The sequence below is a fragment of the Lissotriton helveticus genome, chromosome 1_1 (genome assembly GCF_964261635.1).
Source record: "Lissotriton helveticus chromosome 1_1, aLisHel1.1, whole genome shotgun sequence".
Lineage (NCBI taxonomy): Eukaryota > Metazoa > Chordata > Amphibia > Caudata > Salamandridae > Lissotriton > Lissotriton helveticus.
This window is the reverse complement of record NC_136057.1, coordinates 310,938,810-310,957,977: the sequence shown is the minus strand read 5'-3', so window position 1 is coordinate 310,957,977 and position 19,168 is coordinate 310,938,810. Positions and strand designations below refer to the sequence as shown.

Here is a 19,168-nt window from a genome sequence, read left to right as displayed (position 1 = left end):
GCCACCAAGCTGCTGCCATAGTAATACATCTACAGGACCCTGATGTGCGCCAAGACTCCCCCGATGCAAACACCTTGAAGCTCGAAGCATCATGGGTCTCTGGTAACACGGATGCTAAATCTGAATGATTGGTTTGCACTTTCATGGGCGGACTCATCGGGCCACAACCAATAATCATTTACTTGGACAACAGCACTTTTTTAGCCATAAAGATCCCATCAAACTGTTTGAAGTTTCAATGGTGCTTCGTGTTTTAGTCTGACCATGCGTTCCAACATAACAATGTTACTTAAAGGCTTTTAGTTGGACAAATCGCCATCACCTCCTTGTAACATGTTGTAATAAGTTGTCCACATATAAGCACTTTAAACAAGAGTGTCGTTTAAAACCTTCAATGCAGTTTATTTTAGATGTAGTTGCATTTTAGGTTCTAGGTTGGACTGTTCATTCTCACCACTCAATAGTGTTCGCACTTCTTTACTAATACGAGGTTTGAAACAGTTTGATTGATTTTAATACTGCCTTGATGTACATTGTAATGATTTGAATTCATCTGACAAAGATTATTCATTCATTCATTCATTCTGATATTCTAGGTGGTAGCCTGCAGATGGTGCCCCTTCAGAACAGACTTGTTTGCCCCCAGGCTAGACCATCAAATAGACTTCAAATAAAGGCCGGACCCGATGGGATTAGAGCAAGCCAGGGTATATGCATGTCTCTCATTCTTGATGATAAACCGCATCTCCGCGCAAGGAGACAACAGGCAGGTTTGTCATAGTGTCACCCTCGTGGAAATCTCAAGTCTAGTATCTGGTTCAGATGGAACTTTCCTGGAATTCTCCTACCCCTATATCAGGATCTCCTTCGTGAACCATCAAGGGATCTCCACAAACTGGTGGTAGATGGAACTCTGCGACACATGGTTGGTGGATTACTAGAAAAGATGGCAAGTCACAGGACATTCGGACCAGGCTCAGATGCTCCTCTTGAAGGGTAGGGCATCTTCCACAGTCAAACATACACAACACAATGGCTGGTTTGGTTTCTGCAGAGGGACATGGATCCAGAGGGATCAGACACTGTGCAGATCCTAAACTTCCTTTCGGAGATGGCATCACAGGGAATAGCTTATAGATCAGTAAATTCATTCAGATCAGCCGTTTTAGCAGGAGATTATCCCATTGATGGCTGTAATTTGGGATATCATCCTACAATACGGACGTTAATGAGGAGCATCCAACTTTCTTGCCCTCCAGAACCACAATACTCTTCACTCTGCAATGTTAATCGGGTTCTTAGCCTATTCCTCCCTTGGAAAAACAACAGATATATTTCAAGAAAGGAATGATAAGGTAAAATGGGCATGCTAATTTGTTTAATCTCCTGTAGAAGGGTACTGGATGTCCAGGCTCTACACATTACATGTAATTAGCACAGAAAGGGTTACAATCCATATTTCTAAATGGACAAAGTAACTGTGAGGTGATATCTGACCCTTCATTTGAGGACAATCACAAACAGTGTGTAGAATTGTTATATTCTTGTTTTGACCTATTGGTCCTGACCTTGTGTTGTACCCTTCCTCATCTATGGTCCTGTATTTTTCTCGACTATGATATTATTGATTGCATTTATCTGTGCTCTCTGAACAATTGTAAAGCGTTCAGATACTCTCGAGGGTCATAAAACTCTCTAAATAATTATGAATAAAGGACGTAGAAATTGAGACCTCTGGGACAGCTGAATTACTTATTGCCATTGAAAAGTTCTTTAAGGTAGTCTCCTCCCCTATCAGCAGATGGGTTTGATGGGTGATGAAATAGCAGGCACTGATGCACAGGGCTTCGCGGCACATTCTGCAAGGGCTGAAATGGCTTCTAAAGCCTTCAAACTAGTTGCTTGGGTTCAGGACAGAATGAATGCAGCAGACTGGTCCTTTGATTCTAACCTTGAAAGATTTTACTTCAAGCCGGTGGTGGATATAGCTTCCAAGGCGGTGAGTAAGCTTTAAACTAGCGTAATACTTGATCTGGTCCTGACATAGAAGAAAATGTTTCTTAACTTTTCTAACGTAAAGTTTCAATTCAATTAAGGGCATGGAAGTGAAGATTATTCCACCTGATATTTTCTCCCATTACACTAAATGTGCTACAAATATACAGGACTGTGTACATGGGAGGTAGAAGATATTTGTGTTTATGAAGGTTACATTGCTTTGTGGTTGATAATCTGATCAATCTTGTTCTATGGTACTGCAGTATGCGTCCTAATTAATTGAGGTTTGACAGGTAATTTCTTAAGTAACAGTGTCCTTTGCTTACAAGCAACTAATCATGCAAACTGGAATAACCAGAAAGTTACCCAAAAGAGGTAAAGAGAGAAAGGAATACCTACCACAATCTGCCCTGGCCTTGGTTGGACATATGGTTGTTTTTCCCATCCCTAGTGTTAATGGGAAAGATAGTTTTTTATTTATTTTTATGAAGTTATGGCTACTGTTAAAAAAAAAACTGAAGACAGACATCATAATCCTTGCCTCTGTGTCCTTAACCGCTTTGCTGTGGCACGAATTCCGCCACTGTGCTGGTACATTCCCATCTTGGGCATGGCTCGGGCGGCCCCCAGCCATCGTGCGCATACGCCCACCATGATTCAGGACTACCAGGTGCCGTCATGAGCATGAAAAAGGTTAAAAGAATTTAAACTTTGTTACAAAAACTAGGAATTGTTTCTGTCTCTTCTTAAAAGCTTTCAAAGCCTGCCTAAACGACTACTGCATGGCAAAAACCTGTGAGGGGAGGGGATACATGTACATTTTTCTCCATCAATTGTTGACCTTTGAACATAGATCTTAACAGAATGGCCTTCGGCTTCATAAAGTTAGTTATTGAGGGTCTATGAGAAAAGTACCTGTAAGAAAAAGGCTTCAAGTGGGGGTTGAGGGACCAGTCCGGCAGAACCTAAGTGGGGGCTTGGCTTTTGAGGGTCTCGGGACCACACAGACATCGTAGGTTCACTTGAGCCCAGGCTGAGAGCTCGGGTGCAGAGGTGTTTGTTGGGTGGGTCTGACATCCCTTGAAGTCCCTTGACGTGCAAATGAGATTTGGCAGCTGTGATATTCTGGCTGAATGAAATCAAGCCTTGGTGCGTGCAACTGACTCTGGTACTTCAGGTATTGTTGCTAGGAGGCACCTGGGAGTCCTAGCGCCTCCAAACTTGGCAGAGAAACGGATCTGACCTCCTGGAGCAACAAAGACCTCTTTCTGGAGTGCTGCTCCCTTGGTGGGTCCAGGGGTCGACAGAACGCTGTACCGAGCAGAGGCGGTCCATGCCTTCTAGTGCAGGGAAGTGGCTTCACCACTCCAAGAGAGATGCTGCAGGGCCGATGAAGTGCTGGGCAGACCTCCAAGGGTTTGGGGAGGCTGTTTCGCTTCTGGGCGAGTTTGTCAGTGATTTTCAGGCGAGCAGCAGGCAGGCAGGGTTTTGTACCACGTTAGGTGCCTGTCCATAGTTCCTACGTCACAGTTTTTTTCTTTCTCCTTCTTCTGTCAGGCAGACAGATCTGAGTTTGCGGTGTCGGGCCACCTAAATACTCAACTTAGTGGCGTTAAGGAGAGTGAAGGGTTGTGCCAATGGGCTACTTACCCTTGTGGTCATTACAACCCCTAAATAACCTCTTCCTGTGGGGAGTGGGCATAACCATGTCCCAGAGTTGATTATTCCACCAAAAACAAATTGGTGGAACCCTTCCTTCGTGGAGCACATCAGATAGCCCACCTTAGTGGTGCGACTAGCCTGGTAGTGCAACACGCCTACCTACATAGCTAATTTCCCGCCTGTCCTGGTGCCAACTTGGCCTCAGGGCAGGGGGTGGCGTCTCCCAGGTCTTGGAGAAGCCAGGGTCGCATATCAAATCATCAGGAGCTTTGACGTCCCTGGCCCTTGATATACAGATTCACCAGCCATCCTGCTGAAGGAGGTGTGAACACCTTCCTCTGGAGCCGGCATGGTTTCTGGCCTCAGAGGGCGTGGGCTCTCAACTCCAAGGGGTCAGAAACTAGTCTGTGGTGGCCGCCTGGTCGATACCATTTAGTCAGCACACTCGAGGATGGTAGTTTTTCAGGGGGCACCTTTAAGGTGCCCTCTGGGTGCAGGTCAGTACAGATTTATTAAGATAAGGTGTTTGATACTAAACGCCATAGGTTTCAGTGAAGCCATCATGTAACTGGAGAGCTCGTACTGACAAGTGCCCAGTACATGTACTTAAGATGGCTTCCCTGTTCACTTGTACCATTTATCAATGAAACTAGACAGCACAAGGGCATATCTACTCATACAGATATGCCCTCACATGCAATATGATCAGTGCTTAATTTGAGCCATTGGCTTCCGGTGGTCAGCACAGACATTTAATCAACACCGGCGCTTCTCATGAGCACAAGTTAAGGACACATTCATTTAAGGGGAGATTAAGTGATTTGCCCAGAATCACAGGATGTTGGGCCAACCAGAGACTCAAACCTGGTTTCCCCAGCTCCTAAGTTTGCAGCTCTGGCCATTACGCCACATCCTCTCCCCACTTTCCTGATTAGCAATTGGTTCTGTTTTAGGCGGTGCTCACCGGAGAAATGGGCTGGTGCAAGCTGCTTGTTGACGAGAGCCCCTGCACTTTTTTTTTTTTACATTACAAATTAACCACTTAATATGATGCACCCTGCCTTAGGGCTACAAGGCCTGCTGTAGGGGTGACTTACATATATTAGATGCAGTGACTTTGGCATGGTCGTGTTTTCACTCATGGTTTGCACCTTGACAATGCAGTCTGCAATGGCAGGTTGCATGTAATTTGTATGGGGGTCCCTTAGGGTTACATAATACATGCTGCAGCCCGTAGGGACCTTCTTTGGTACCCATGCCCTAGGTACCAGGAGTACCACTTACTAGGGACTTAAAGTGGTGCCAAAGTGTGTGTCAATTGTTTTAGAATCAGAACATTTTACCTTGTTTTAGGGAAAGAGCATTGGCACTTGGGACTGGGTAGCAGGTACCCAGTGCACATCAGTCGAAAAAAATCAGTACCAGTGGCCAAAAGAGGGTGTGATCATGAAAAAATGGGGTACTTTCCTACAATATGCAACGTGAACACAGAAGCTAAGTCAGTGCAGTGGGCTCCACCTACTGCCATTGGAGTGCTATTTCTCGATTCCGTGTCCAGTTGGCCACTGAAAAGGAATTAAAGGTGTGAGGAATATGCAGGAAATCGTATGCACAGATATATATACACACACATACATACATGCATACATACACACACACACACACACACACACACACACACACAAACATACATAATTCTTTTTATCGGATTGCTGAGCATCTAGAACCCTGGGATCACCGAATTCTCCAAGTTAGCAAATAGTAGTAAAAAGTCTCCTTTCAAAATAATCAACTCCTTTTAAATATGGTCAACATCAAAAGTCACTGGGTTGAACTCCTGGGGAAATTGACTTTAAGACCAAGATTCATCAATACAAGCAGAAAAAGAGGTGAGGTACGTCTAGCAAAATCGACCATAATGTAAAGAGAACAAGTATCTTAGTATGAGAAGTTGTTAAACCAGTCAATGCAGACAGCCCACATCCACCCGTCCACCCCTTTTACCAAAAGCATCAGGTGCTCCAGGTCCCTCTGCAGGGATGGCGGCGACTCATTCCCCATCTGTATGCTCATGTGAATCATGCGAGCATCCTCCTCCGCTCGGTTTCTCAGCTGCTTCACCTAACGCGATGGAAAACAGAGGCAATACATTAGCTTATACTACTCTCAATATTCATATAGTTCGAATAGATAAAATAATATAAACTGATAACACTGCACATTTATAAAAACATTTAAAGAGGGAGAGAAGAAGGTGGTTACAATCAGTACAATTTTAACAAGAGGACTGGTGACAAAGGGATATGGAGGAGACTGTCACTATTTGATAAAGTTGTCCAGACTTGGCATATTACACCCATTCACATTTGTCAGGACGGAATATCACTGTCAATGAGGCTTCAGGAATACTTCACAGACTGATCTAGCACACAACCAGTGGAATGATGTCAGACGTTACTAAAGGATAGCACCCTATAATAAGTTTAGTTAACTATTTTTCTAAAACTTTTCTTAATATTTTTAAAATCCAACGAAGTAATTACATAACATACAAAATACAATGGAACTACTTGACGTTGACAGGGCCATAAATGCCTCTAGCATGCACAAATATTCATTATACCAATGCAATCATTAGCACAGCAGAAATGGTTGGATCAGGGTTTATCATGCATCACCTCATTTTAGCTTACACTGAAAATTAGGCTGGTCCTATACAAGAAACAAGCTATCAACCCGATTTTGCCGAACTCCTCAAGAGATTAGAACGAGTATTTATGTTTTTGTATTGGTTGGTACCCACTCCCCTACAGTCACCTGCTTTTTGTCCTTTAATGGGAGCAGCCATTGATCATTTTAAAAAAATGCCTCCTTTAAAGTACTCCAAGTCCAAAGAGCAATGTCAGCAAGTTTACCAAACACTGCTCAGTCAGTTTCAAGTTGTGAAAGGGCTGGGCTTCGGTTTTCCTTATAAGCCTCACATAACGTGCAAAATTCAGATACTGATTATATCGTCGAGGTTTTCCTCACCTTTAGCCTTTGGCTCCACTCCAATGGCAGATTGCAGCCTCTGGAACAATTCTGAAAATTCCCTCCATAAATTGGAACTACTTTTAGAGAGAGGGTCAACTTTAGATCTCCCCACCTTGACCTTTACCGCTGCTTGCACCACCATAATACTCAAATCTGACAACTCTTTACTTACAAGTTATCATACTTCTTGTGTAGGTGTTCCAAAACAGTAGAACACCTTTGTCCAGCAGTGGCCCTGATATGTTGTTCTCTTGCTTATTCCCCATCACTCCGGCAGCCAAGGTGGGCAGGTGAGGACAGGCTGCCCTCATGAGTTGGACTTGCATGTGCGTGGGGGCAGAAGGAGGTTTAAGGCTTCTGAGAGCCTCAGGTTCACTACGAGTCTAACCAAGTCTTAGTCAATGGGACAGAGGTTTCAGACAGACAGAATGTACCAACTTTGCTATAACATTTCCAACGGTCTGTGGGTTCAACACCTTACACTTTAGTGGGCTTAAGTCGAAGCTGCGGAGTTTCCATTTGAACGATAGTAACACCCCTGGAGAACCAACTAAAATGGAGGCTGCCAACCAGGCTATGAAGGGGAACTTAGCGAGTCTGAGCAGTCTTTCTAGTCCAAGTAATACCAGGTGTCAGCAGCGAATTCAGTGATGGTTCAAAACGTGAGACTATAGCGCGATCGATGGGGATCACCTTAACAGAGATGGTGAAGTATAAGAAATCTGCTATTGAGTGACTGGTGTACGTGGCAGAGTGATTATGAGATATTAGAAACAATGTGAAAGGGGTAGCACAGTGTTGAGGCTCTCAAGGGCAGTAAAGAAGAGTTTGTAAGAGCCATAGCTAGAGAAAACCTTATTATATAGGAGGAGCCTTGTGTAGCACACACAAAGCGAATAGACTGCTGGCAAGAAGAACTAGAGAGAAATTGAATGCAGAAGTATTGTTAGCTATTCTGACCCCTAAGAAAGCTGAGGGGCTAGAATTCAAGCAGCACTGCAGGCGAAGACAAGGGTGTTTGACAAATATCAATCAATCAAATGTTTTTGTAGAGCGCACAGTTACTCCGAGTATGTCCCCGGTGCTAAGACATATTGACCACATGTAACCCAAAAAAATAATAATTGTTTGCTGATATGCCAATTCAAACAACCACATTTTGAGGTTGGATTTGAAAGAAGGTTCGTCCGTCATAGCCCGTAGGTGAGCAGGGAGGGAATGGTATGCAGAGGCGGCAAGAAAGAGGTGCCACCCCATTTTTTTTCCTTAATTCTCAGGACCACCACCAACATGGTGATATGTTGGTAGATCCCAGTAAAGAGAGTTGGCGTAGTCAAACTGAGAAGTGATAAGGGCATGTATTGGTCTGCTGGAACTGAATTGCTAGCAGGTACAGACATTTTAGTGTTTTTCATAAATCTGAAACAAGCTCCCAATACGCCACCCACATGCAGGCCAAAAGAAGTTCTATTGTCAAACTACTCCCCTAAATTACGTGCTATTGTAGCAGTGACGGGATAAGTCTGGGCCAACATTCGCCATCCCAGATAGGGGTAGATGTGCCAAATATCAGGACTTCTGTTTTGTTTTGCACTGTAGATTGCTAAAATGCATACACTAGAACAAAGCAGTTTTTCTAAATACTTAAGCAAAAAAAACAGATGCTAGACGGAATGCTGTAAAATGCAAATAATTCAGAAAAGGGGGTGGTGATGAACAGAGTGTCTGAATTAAGCAGACCACTCCTACCCAGTCCAAAGATCAGGGCTTGATCCATCACCGTTATTTAGCTCACTGCCCCATCCCAGCTCAGAACCTGGCTATATGCAAATTAGTCTGTCCCTGGCCCAGTGCATCATGGGAACAGGGCAGACCAAACTACCAAGCCAATTCTTCACCAGAAAGGAGACAAGCTTCCGGGGACCGGTTTCTGCCATTCCAGGCGTCGTCGGCCCGGCTTGCTTGAATCCTGATGGAGCAGTGAGCAAGGGACTCATGTCAGAGTATACTCTTCCACGCTTGTGGTGGACAAAATGATTCAGAAAAGGGGGTGGTGATGAACAGAGTGTCTGAATTAAGCAGACCACTCTTACCCAGTCCAAAGATCAGGGCTTGATCCATCACCGTTATTTAGCTCAGTGCCCCATCCCAGCTCAGAACCTGGCTATATGCAAATTAGTTTGTCCCTGGCCCAGTGCATCATGGGAACAGGTCAGACCAAACTACCAAGCCAATTCTTCACCAGAAAGGAGACAAGCTTCCGGGGATCGGTTTCTGCCATTCCAGGCGTCGTCGGCCCGGCTTGCTTGAATCCTGATGGAGCAGTGAGCAAGGGACTCATGTCTGAGTATACCCTTCCACGCTTGTGGTGGACAAAATGATTCAGAAAAGGGGGTGGTGATGAACAGAGTGTCTGAATTAAGCAGACCACTCTTACCCAGTCCAAACATCAGGGCTTGATCCATCACCGTTATTTAGCTCACTGCCCCATCCCAGCTCAGAACCTGGCTATATGCAAATTAGTCTGTCCCTGGCCCAGTGCATCATGGGAACAGGGCAGACCAAACTACCAAGCCAATTCTTCACCAGAAAGGAGACAAGCTACCGGGGACCGGTTTCTGCCATTCCAGGCGTCGTCGGCCCGGCTTGCTTGAATCCTGATGGAGCAGTGAGCAAGGGACTCATGTCTGAGTATACCCTTCCACGCTTGTGGTGGACAAAATGATTCAGAAAAGGGGGTGGTGATGAACAGAGTGTCTGAATTAAGCAGACCACTCTTACCCAGTCCAAAGATCAGGGCTTGATCCATCACCGTTGCTCATTGCACCATCAGGATTCAAGCAAGCCGGTCCGACGACGCCTGAAATGGCAGAAACCGGTCCCCGGAAGCTTGTTCCCTTCCCAGTATAAGAATTGGCTTGGTAGTTTGGTTTGCCCTGTTCCCATCATGCACTGGGACAGGAACAGACTAATTTGCATATAGCCAAGTTCTGAGCTGGGATGGTGGAGTGAGCTAAAAAACGGTGATGGATCAAGCCCTGATCTTTGGACTGGGTAAGAGTGGTCTGCTTAATTCAGGCACTCTGTTCATCACCACCCCCTTTTCTGAATCATTTTGTCCACCATAAGCGTGGAAGGGTATACTCAGATGTGAGTCCCTTGCTCATTGCACCATCAGGATTCAAGCAAGCCGGGCCGACGACGCCTGAAATGGCAGAAACCGGTCCCCGGAAGCTTGTTTCCTTCCCAGTATAAGAATTGGCTTGGTAGTTTGGTTTGCCCTGTTCCCATCATGCACTGGGACAGGAACAGACTAATTTGCATATAGCCAAGTTCTGAGCTGGGATGGTGCAGTGAGCTAAAAAACGGTGATGCATCAAGCCCTGATCTTTGGACTGGGTAAGAGTGGTCTGCTTAATTCAGGCACTCTGTTCATCACCACCCCCTTTTCTGTAAAATGCAAATATTCACCCCAAGTCAACACAACTGGGTTTCATCTATTTTTGCCCACTACACACCCCAGTTTCGACCCAGCCATATGCAAATCAGTCTTGACCCTCCTACTCATGGGAACAGTCCAGCCCGAACTGCCAAGCCAGGCCGAGACTGTATGGCCTATGGCTGGGTTTAAACTGGAATGGCATGGGGAGCAAATAAACGATGGAATTAGGCCCTGATCTCTGCACTGGGGTGAACATTTGACATTGTTCAGCATTCTGTCCATTAATTTTCATTTTGTATGTGTCACCCCGAGTGGGACAGATATGCCCAGACATGGGCCCGGTGCTCTCCATGCCACCGGAGTCAAGCTAGCCTGGCTGATGATACCCCAAAAACGGTCCCAGGACGCTTGTTTTCCTTCCAGGGAGGACCTGGCCTGGCAGTTCGAGCTGGACTGTTCCCATTGTGCACGGGGTCAAGACTGATTTGCACGTGGATGGGTTTAAACTGAAATGGAATGGGGAGCAAAACAAGATGGATTTAACCCAGATCTCCGTACTGGGGTGAATGTTTGACATTTTAAACAGTTGGCTACCCGAGCAAACAGCACACAAATCGAAGCAACAAAATTAAGTCCAAATTTCAATCCTGAACATATTCTTCTTGTTTTTATTCCAAGTTTGCAAGGTGTCTTTCCATGATATCCATTTTCTTAACAGAGTAAGTTCCAGCCACAGACCATGCCAACACGTGTTTCGTCCATCCAGCTATAAGCCACGGACTTCATCAGTGCTAAAACGGAGAAATGTAACCTAATTACATTACTGCACATAGTTATATACACATAGGGTAATTAGTATCTCACTTAAAATTTGTCACTTTCCAGGATTCTTAGGGAAGTAGATAGTTGTTCCTTTTTGCACTTTGGTTATTCCTGTTTTCAACAACTATCCATATGTTTGTTGCACTAGCGGTATACTCTACATGGGTGATGGATACTAATTACCCTATGTGTATATTAACAAACTGAGGTTCCTGGGTGCTCCGTAAGTCAGTTGGACATGGTATATCTTGCAGCAGAGTGTAGCTAATCGGCTCAAAAGGTATTTCAGCTCTTCTTCCCAATGGCACATCAACATGGGTTTCCTAAGAACCACGCCTATCCCCGATAAAGAAAGGAAAACTGCATTCAAGAGCAGATTATGTCCCTGGGCTTCATTCTGGGAGGATGAAAAAGCATCCCTGATAAACTAGTATCTGGTACACCATCTGGTTAACGGTGACAGGGAGATGTACATAATCTTTTTTAGGTCTTGGTTTCACAGGTTTACAGAGCAGTGTCTGACTAGTCAGGGCTGGACATGGTGAGGCTGTATATTTGTACCAGTCAAAGATCAGAAGAAGGTCTAAATGGTCAGTCCATAGCCAGTAACATAGGTAAAAGGGCAAGGGACGACAGAAAGCAAAGTGGGGTTCCATTAAGAGCGGGGAAATATACACTAAACAAAGCATGAGCATGGTACCCTCCCTGACCCAATAGTTAAGACAGGTTTCGGGGTTGGGGTCCTATACACATGGGCATTCAGGATGTGCTACCCATCAGTGACAAAGTAAAGCCTGCAGGAAATCAATCATCTGATTCACTCGTACACACTGTCCCCTACATAGACACACTTTCATGCAGTTACAGTGACTGAAAACATGTTATACACTGAGGTATGCAACGCAATCAATCTAGTCATGGGAACTGTTCATACCTATAACAAAGTGAGGCAGAGTTATGCGCGCTAAAGAGCTATATTGAAAAAGGCCTGTGCCCGTGAACTATAATTCTGCTGTCACCACCTTCAATGACTTCAAAACCTGGGATGAGAGGAAGTAGCTACTCATTCTCCTGTTAGAAGTTGCCTTTGGTTGAAAACCCACCCCCATTATTACCAACCCTCCTCTCCCCAGGCTCTCAAGCCGGTCTCTTGAGGAAATCACAGCAAAAGTGTAGTGAACCTCCTGAGGACTCAGGTTGTGGAGTTTACTGGAGTTAAAAATAATGATTGGCTGAAAACTGTACAGGACAAGGTTGTACAGTTTTTCAAAGCTGAACAAAAGTCTTTCACCACATCCAAGCCGGCATGAAACCTGGTAATAATTTCCTATTCTCAAGGACACAGTATTTAATATGTATAATGCTTTTCTTTTGACTTCATAAAGTTTAAAATACCCGTCTGGGAATACTGATAGTTCTTCATACAATAGTAACAAATTGTTACTTTATTACATATAGAAGAAATATTAATTTGCAGTCAAAGTACGAGATGATCCTAGACATAAGTGGAGATCAGACCACTGCTCTGGTTGGTACAAGCCATTAGCCAGACTGTAAGTTTACTTAGCCCTACTGAAATACAATTCAGAAAGGATGAGGGAAAGAATGGTCCTCAGGGTCCACACATGGTCATTTTGTACACATATCCCAGTTGTGCATATAAAAGTTAATACCATTTTCTATGATGGACATCCAAATTTAATGTTTATCCTTAAGCATTTTAACATTATTTTCCTCTTGAAAGGAAAATACCAAATTGTAGAAAAGTGCCACTTTTTGACATGGTCACCCCCCCCCCCCCCCACCCTTTTTACCTTGCAATTCTGACAGAAAGAGCACTCGGTTCCTGCTATCCAGGTCCCCAGCGCTAGATCTCTTTCCCCAAAACTATAGAATTGTTACCTCAATTGGCCATACCTTTAGCACCACTGGAGGTCCCTAGCAAATGGTACTACTAGTACATATTACATGGGTACGAAAGAGGTTTCCTAAGGGCTGCAGCATGTATTGTGCCACCCTAATGGTCCCCTCACCTAACTCATGCAGACTGTCATTACAGGTTGCAGGTCTTGGTGCAGATAAAAGTGAAAACATGTCACAACATGGCACTCATGCCTGGGTGCTGTGTCTACAGACACTGCATGCAGTATAGGTACGCCACCCCTACAGCACGCCTTACAGGTCTAAGGAAGGGCACACTATACTACATGTGTGTAGAGGTGTGGTACTGCGACCAGGGCAGCTGACTGCGGAGCACAGGGTTTACTGTTCGATCCCCGGCTCTGGCGGCAGCTCAGCAACATGTGACTCTGGGCAATAGCTCACTTAATTTTCACAGCGGCCCTCAGCGCCTTGAGACCCCTAAGGGTGAGGAGTTTGCGCTTTACAAATACGGATTTACATGTGTGACATTATCTGCATGAGCCATTATGCCCCTGTGATGCCTTACCCAATTCTTAGATGTCACAACTGAACAGGGAAGCCATTTTCAGTATGTGCTGGACAAAGGTAAAAACGAGTACCCCAGCTACATAATGGCTACATATGGTGCTTTGTATCAAACAAAACCAAATCACAGCATACTGTTCCAAAAAGATTCAGCCCAAGAGATATTATCTCCGACTGAAAGCATGTACCCAGACAAGCATGTGCCTGAGAATTGTTGCCCTCACTCACCCGAAGGTGACATGCTTCATCATAGGGCTGTGATCCTCGCCAGGACGGCGCTCCAATGCCTGAAGGACCGCGAGAGGCCTTTACCAGATATCTTTTAAAATATTTGCTGGATAAGCACAGTAGGACAGGGAATGTTGTGTCCTATAACATGAAAAGATCAGTAAAAGATTGGAGATAAAATCAACTACCAACCAGTTGCCGCATAATATTTTAACGTGATCTTTCTGGTTAGTGTCAAGTTTAACTAGCATTGCCATAGCCAATAGATCTCGCCTTTGGAACCTTAAGTATTTAGTTATGCAGTACGATGTCTTTGGTGCAACAACATCAACTGTTGCATAGCTAAACACTTAATAAAGGTCCCAAAGGCAAGACCTATTGGCTATGCCAGTGCTTGTTTAATTTAGAACATTCTACTCTTAGTGGGTGAGTGAAAGGGAGGATGGACAGATGGATTAAATGTTTGGGTGGATGGAAGAATGGATGAGGGAAAGGATGGATGAGTGTAAGAAAGTGGCTCTGTATATACTGGACCAAAGTAAGTACAGTGTGCATATGATATGATAGTTGCTGTACTTCCAGTGGCATTCGGGCGGCTTGGTGCAGGGTGCTTTTGGGCCATCGGGTGCCCAATGTATTTCAGTGGGAAAGCTGGTTGGCGAACAAAGGCTGCAGGCTCCAAACGGAGATTCTTCAGGTGCAAGCACCATTTTGAGATGTAAGTTGGGATGTTGTAGGATAGGTAGACACCTAGGAGTTGGGCACAGGGGGCCGCAGGGCACCGGGTGCAGGTGTGTCCTTTGGTGTCGGGAAATCTTACCCTCAGCTGGTCACGGTTGGAGTGGTCCCTGGTTGTGAGGCTGCAGGCATCGTCAGGAGCATCAAGGAGGGTCCTTGGGGGCCGGATTCGTGGCCACAGTCGCCAGGGGGACGTCCTCAGGGTCTTTGTTCACTCAGGCACAGGCCGGGCTTGGCGGGTGCAGAGTGTGCTGGATTCGCGGTTCCTGGCTGGCACCAGGGGTGGTTGTTGTTTGAGCAGAACCACTGCTCGTGGGAGTCCCAGTCTTTAGATGAGCATGGCAGTTAGGTCCTGCGGGGTTTGTGAGGTTGCTGACCACAGGAGACGTCGGGGTTTTAGCAGGAGCAGGTTCAAGGATCGACAGGCCGGTAGGGTTGGGGCCAAGTCAGTTGGTGTCGCATCTTGTTAGCAGCTGCACAGCAGGTCTTCTTTCTTCTTGTTTCAAAATCGGGATCTGAAGAAGGAAGGTTCAGGGTGCCCCTAAATATTAAATGTAGGGGAGTTACAGGTAGGGCATGGGCGGGGACCAATGGGTCCGTGTCCTGGGGGAGTACACCCCGATCCAGCCACTCTCCAGTGGGAGGGGGGCAGGAGCATAGCTCTGATTGGGTAGGGCTCCCCATCCTCAAGATGGCGGGAGCCCAGAGTTGTGCTTCACCTAACCTCTTACACCTGAGAGGTGGGGTTGGCAGAGGCTGGCACACCCCCTTTCCTCACTTAGGGTTTCCCGCCTGTCTTCCCGCCAGAGTGGGGGCCAGTTGCTGAGTACAGCAAGTGGCCTGGAGAAGCTCACAAAAACAGCATACCTTTGAAGCTTCCCCTGCCCATCCTGGGGGAGGAGGGTTGGCACCTCGTCCCAGAATGTGCATTGTTTCAGGCCCCCGAGAGCGGCAAGCTCTCGACCCAGGGGTCCAGATACAGGTCTGGTGGTGGCAGCCTCGGTAGCCACGCAGTCAAGACACTGGGAGTTGGTTAGGTTTCAGTGGGCATCTGTAAGATGCCCACTGTAGTGCATTTGGCATTAAATCCCACACTGGCATCAGTGCGGGTTTAATGTGCTGAGAAGTTTGATACCAAACTTCTCAGTCTTCAGTGTAGCCATTATGGTGCTCTGGAATTCGTAATGACAACATCCCAGCACCATATACTCTTAATGGCATCACTACACTTACAGTGCCCAGGAATGGCCCTGGGTACTGTGGGGGCACAGGGCTCACGCACCTGTGCTCACACCACTGGCATAGTGCACCCAGCTAGAGGGGTGAGTGAGGTATGCCAGGGCAGTGTGTGTGTGGGCAAGGCACACAGGGATGTGTGCCATGTCAACTCTGTATAGTTGTGCACCAAGACACTCCGCCTGCAAAGGCAGTGTGTGTGTGTGTGTGTGTGTGTGTGTGTGTGTGTGTGTGTGTGTGTGTGTGTCAGGGTACAGGACCTCCAAGGGTGGCACAATAAGTGCTGCAGCCCATAGGGGCCTTCTCTGGTCACAGTGCCTTGAATACCTAGGGTAACATTTACCAAGGGCTGACCTGTGGCCAGAGATGCCAATTGGGTTTTAGGCTTCAATGCCGTTTTAGGGAAGGAATACCGGATTGGCAGGAACCCAGGGCACACTCATTCAAAGTACATCAGCAAATCGTCAAAAAGTGGGGGCATACCATGCAAGAAAGATGGCACTTTCTCACAATGAGTGAAAGGATAATTGGAAAAACGGATGGATGAGAAACTGGTTGGTGAAAGGATGGATGGATTAATGGATGAATGAAAGGTGGATGGATGAATGATAGGATGGATGAGTGAAAGGGTGGATGGATGGTTGAGTGATTGGGTGGAAGAAAGAGCAAAAGGATGGATGAATAGATGACTGAGTGAAAGAATGGATGATGAGAGTGAAAAGAAAAAATGGCTAGATTGAGTACAAGGATGGATGAGAAAAGATGGATGAGTGAAAAGGTGGATGAAGATGGATGGCTGGATAGGTTAAGAGATGGATGCATAGGTGTGAATATAGGTGTGAAAATAGATGGGCAGAAGGACGGAATGGTGAAAGACTGAATCATAGATTAAAGAATTAATGAAAACAGAATGTAAAGATGAAATTGAGGATATCAGCAGGTGGATGTACGGATAGATGCTTGGATGGACGACAAGAGAGCTCTTCTAGGGAGGATCGTAATGACTTGTTTCGCTTCCTTAATGCCATAACAGCCTTGGTTCAAAGTGGGGGATATTTGAATTGTGTGGCTACTTCCTTGGCTAAAGCAATCTGTTGGCAAGACCTAAACAGGACCCCTCAGATTAGACTAGCTGCTACCACCACTTCCAGAGTGCCCACCACTTTAAATTTATTTCAACAAATTCCCGTTCAATATTCATGCAAAAAGTTCTGAGTTTTGTGTACAGCAGTTATGCAGCATCAACATTTCAAACCGACATGGAGGAGGAGCGTTTATTCCAGAACATTTGCAGTTTCTCCAGCGCGCCCACGTGACAGCGCAACATGAAGCACTCGACCTTCTGCTGGGAGCATCTCTGAGAACCAAGGAGAGGTGTCAGTAATACAAATGGCATGCAGCGGACAACCGTTCAAAAACAAGGTCACCTTTTCAATGGAGGGGCTCGGATGAAGAACGTTAGTGGAACTAGAGATTAACCACGCAGTACAACGAAAATAAAATATTCACTTGAAAAGTGCTTCAAGCTCAAAAAGGGTGCCAATACATTCACTGCAATCCAGAAAGAGTGATAGAGCGAGGGAAAGGAAAATGCTACGTACCAGTATGCATCTGTTCTTGGCATGTAGAGCTGCAGAATTGCACACTATGCATAGATGGCCACCTAGTGTTGGGCCCGGATGTTTGCAGTTTGTTTTTGTTGTAGAAAGTCTTTGGAAGTCACGGGATAGGTGACTCCTCCTTTGGGTGATACTGCGCATGGGCTCCATCCCCAGATTGTTTTTCACCATTAGGAAAGTGATGGAGCTAAGAGATAGTGATGACCATGTGATTTGTATCTAATTAAGATAATACTGGAACAGATAAAGGTAGCCGGGGAAGCGGGTCGGCGTGTGCAATTCTGCAGCTCTACATGCCAAGAACAGATGCATACTGGTAAGTAGCATTTTACGTTCGAGGCATATTGCAGATTGCACACTATGGATAGACTGTATAGCAGTACCCACACTAGCGGCGACCACCCGTATCTGTTGCAGTTGTTTGAAATAGTGTTTTAAGTACAGCCTGGCCTACAAATGCTTGTTGCTTTGTTTGCACAACTACACAATAGTGTTTTGTGAATGTGTGTGGTGTAGACCATGTAGCTGCTTTGCAGATGTCTTCTAAGGTAATGTTCCCTAAGAATGCCATAGAAGCCCCTATTTTTCTTGCAGAATGGGCTTTTGGAGGAATTGTTAGTGTACGCTTAGCTTTATGGTAACATATTTGGATATACTTAACAATCCACCTGGCAAGATTTTGATATTGGGTTGCCTTTATGCGGTGGTGAAAAGGATACAAAAAGCTGTTTTGTTTTCCTAAAGCTTTGCGTTCTCTCTATGTAATATAGTAATGATCTTCTGACATCTAAGGTGTGCAGAGCTCTTTCTGCTACTGTTTGTGGCTGCGAGAAGAAAACTGGCAGTTCCACAGATTGGTTTAGATGGAAAGGTGAAATTACCTTTGGCAGGAGTTTAGGGTTTGTACGAAGAACAACCTTATTGTGGTGCATTTGCAGAAAAGGTTCTTGAATGGTAAATGCTTGCATTTCACTAACTCTTCTTAAAGAAGTACTAGGAAAGCCACTTTCCATGTGAGAAATTGCAATTCGCATTTATGTAACGGTTCAAATGGAGGTCCCATGAGACGTGTGAGCACTATGTTTAAGTTCCACACAGGTGAAGGTGGTAGCCTTGGAGGTATTATTCTTTTGAGACCCTCCATAAAAGCTTTAATGTCTGGCACTCTAAAAAGAGACAGATGCTGTCTATTTTGTAAGTAAGCTGCAATGGCAGCTAGGTGCAACCTGATAGATGTGTAGGCTAAATTACACTTTTGAAGGTGCAGTAAATAGCCTATAATGTGCTGGATGGATACATCTTGGGGATTTATGTTGTTGTTTTGACAGTATATTACAAAACATTTCCACTGAGCAGCGTAGCATGCTCTAGTGGTGGGACGCCTTGCTTCCTTGATAACATTCATGCATTCTTGAGGGAGTTTAAGATAACCAAACTCTATGAATTCAGGAGCCATATCGCAAGGTTGAGCTGAGCTGGGTCCGGGTGTCAGATCTCTCCATGGTTCTGAGTTAAAAGATGTGGAGATAGGTTTAGTTTTTGATGTGGTACCACAGATAGCTGTAGCAGTGTGGTGTACCACAGTTGTCTGGCCCACGTTGGAGTTAATAGTATAAGCGTTAGCGAGTGTTGTTGCATCTTGCGTACTAGTAAAGGAATCATTAGTAGAGGAGGAAAAGCGTACGCAAATAGTCCTGACCAGTTCATCCATTTCGCATTGCCAATGGGTGTGGGTATCTGGCGGCAAAGTGTGGGCATTTTGCATTGTCGTGGGTGGCGAAGAGGTCTATCTCAGGTTGTCCCCACATTTGAAACCACAGATGAATAACTTGTGGATGAAGTTCCCACTCGTGCATCTGCTGAGTCTGCTGACTTAGCAGATCTGCCATGGTGTTTTGAACCCCTGGGACGTGTTGGGCTATTAAGAAGATGTTCTGAGGTA

The 19,168-nt window shown here is 45.4% G+C and overlaps 1 protein-coding gene across 2 annotated transcripts in view; it reads right to left on the bottom strand.

Moving 5' to 3' along the window:
* The window catches only part of NUP205 (nucleoporin 205), a 920,380-nt gene that overhangs the window by 755,115 nt on the left and 146,097 nt on the right, over positions 1-19,168 (bottom strand). For both annotated transcript variants that reach the window (XM_078671666.1, XM_078671676.1), the window contains exon 9: positions 5,665-5,781. In XM_078671666.1, coding sequence (XP_078527792.1) covers positions 5,665-5,781 — 117 coding nt within the window. The remainder of the gene's footprint in view (positions 1-5,664; positions 5,782-19,168) is intronic.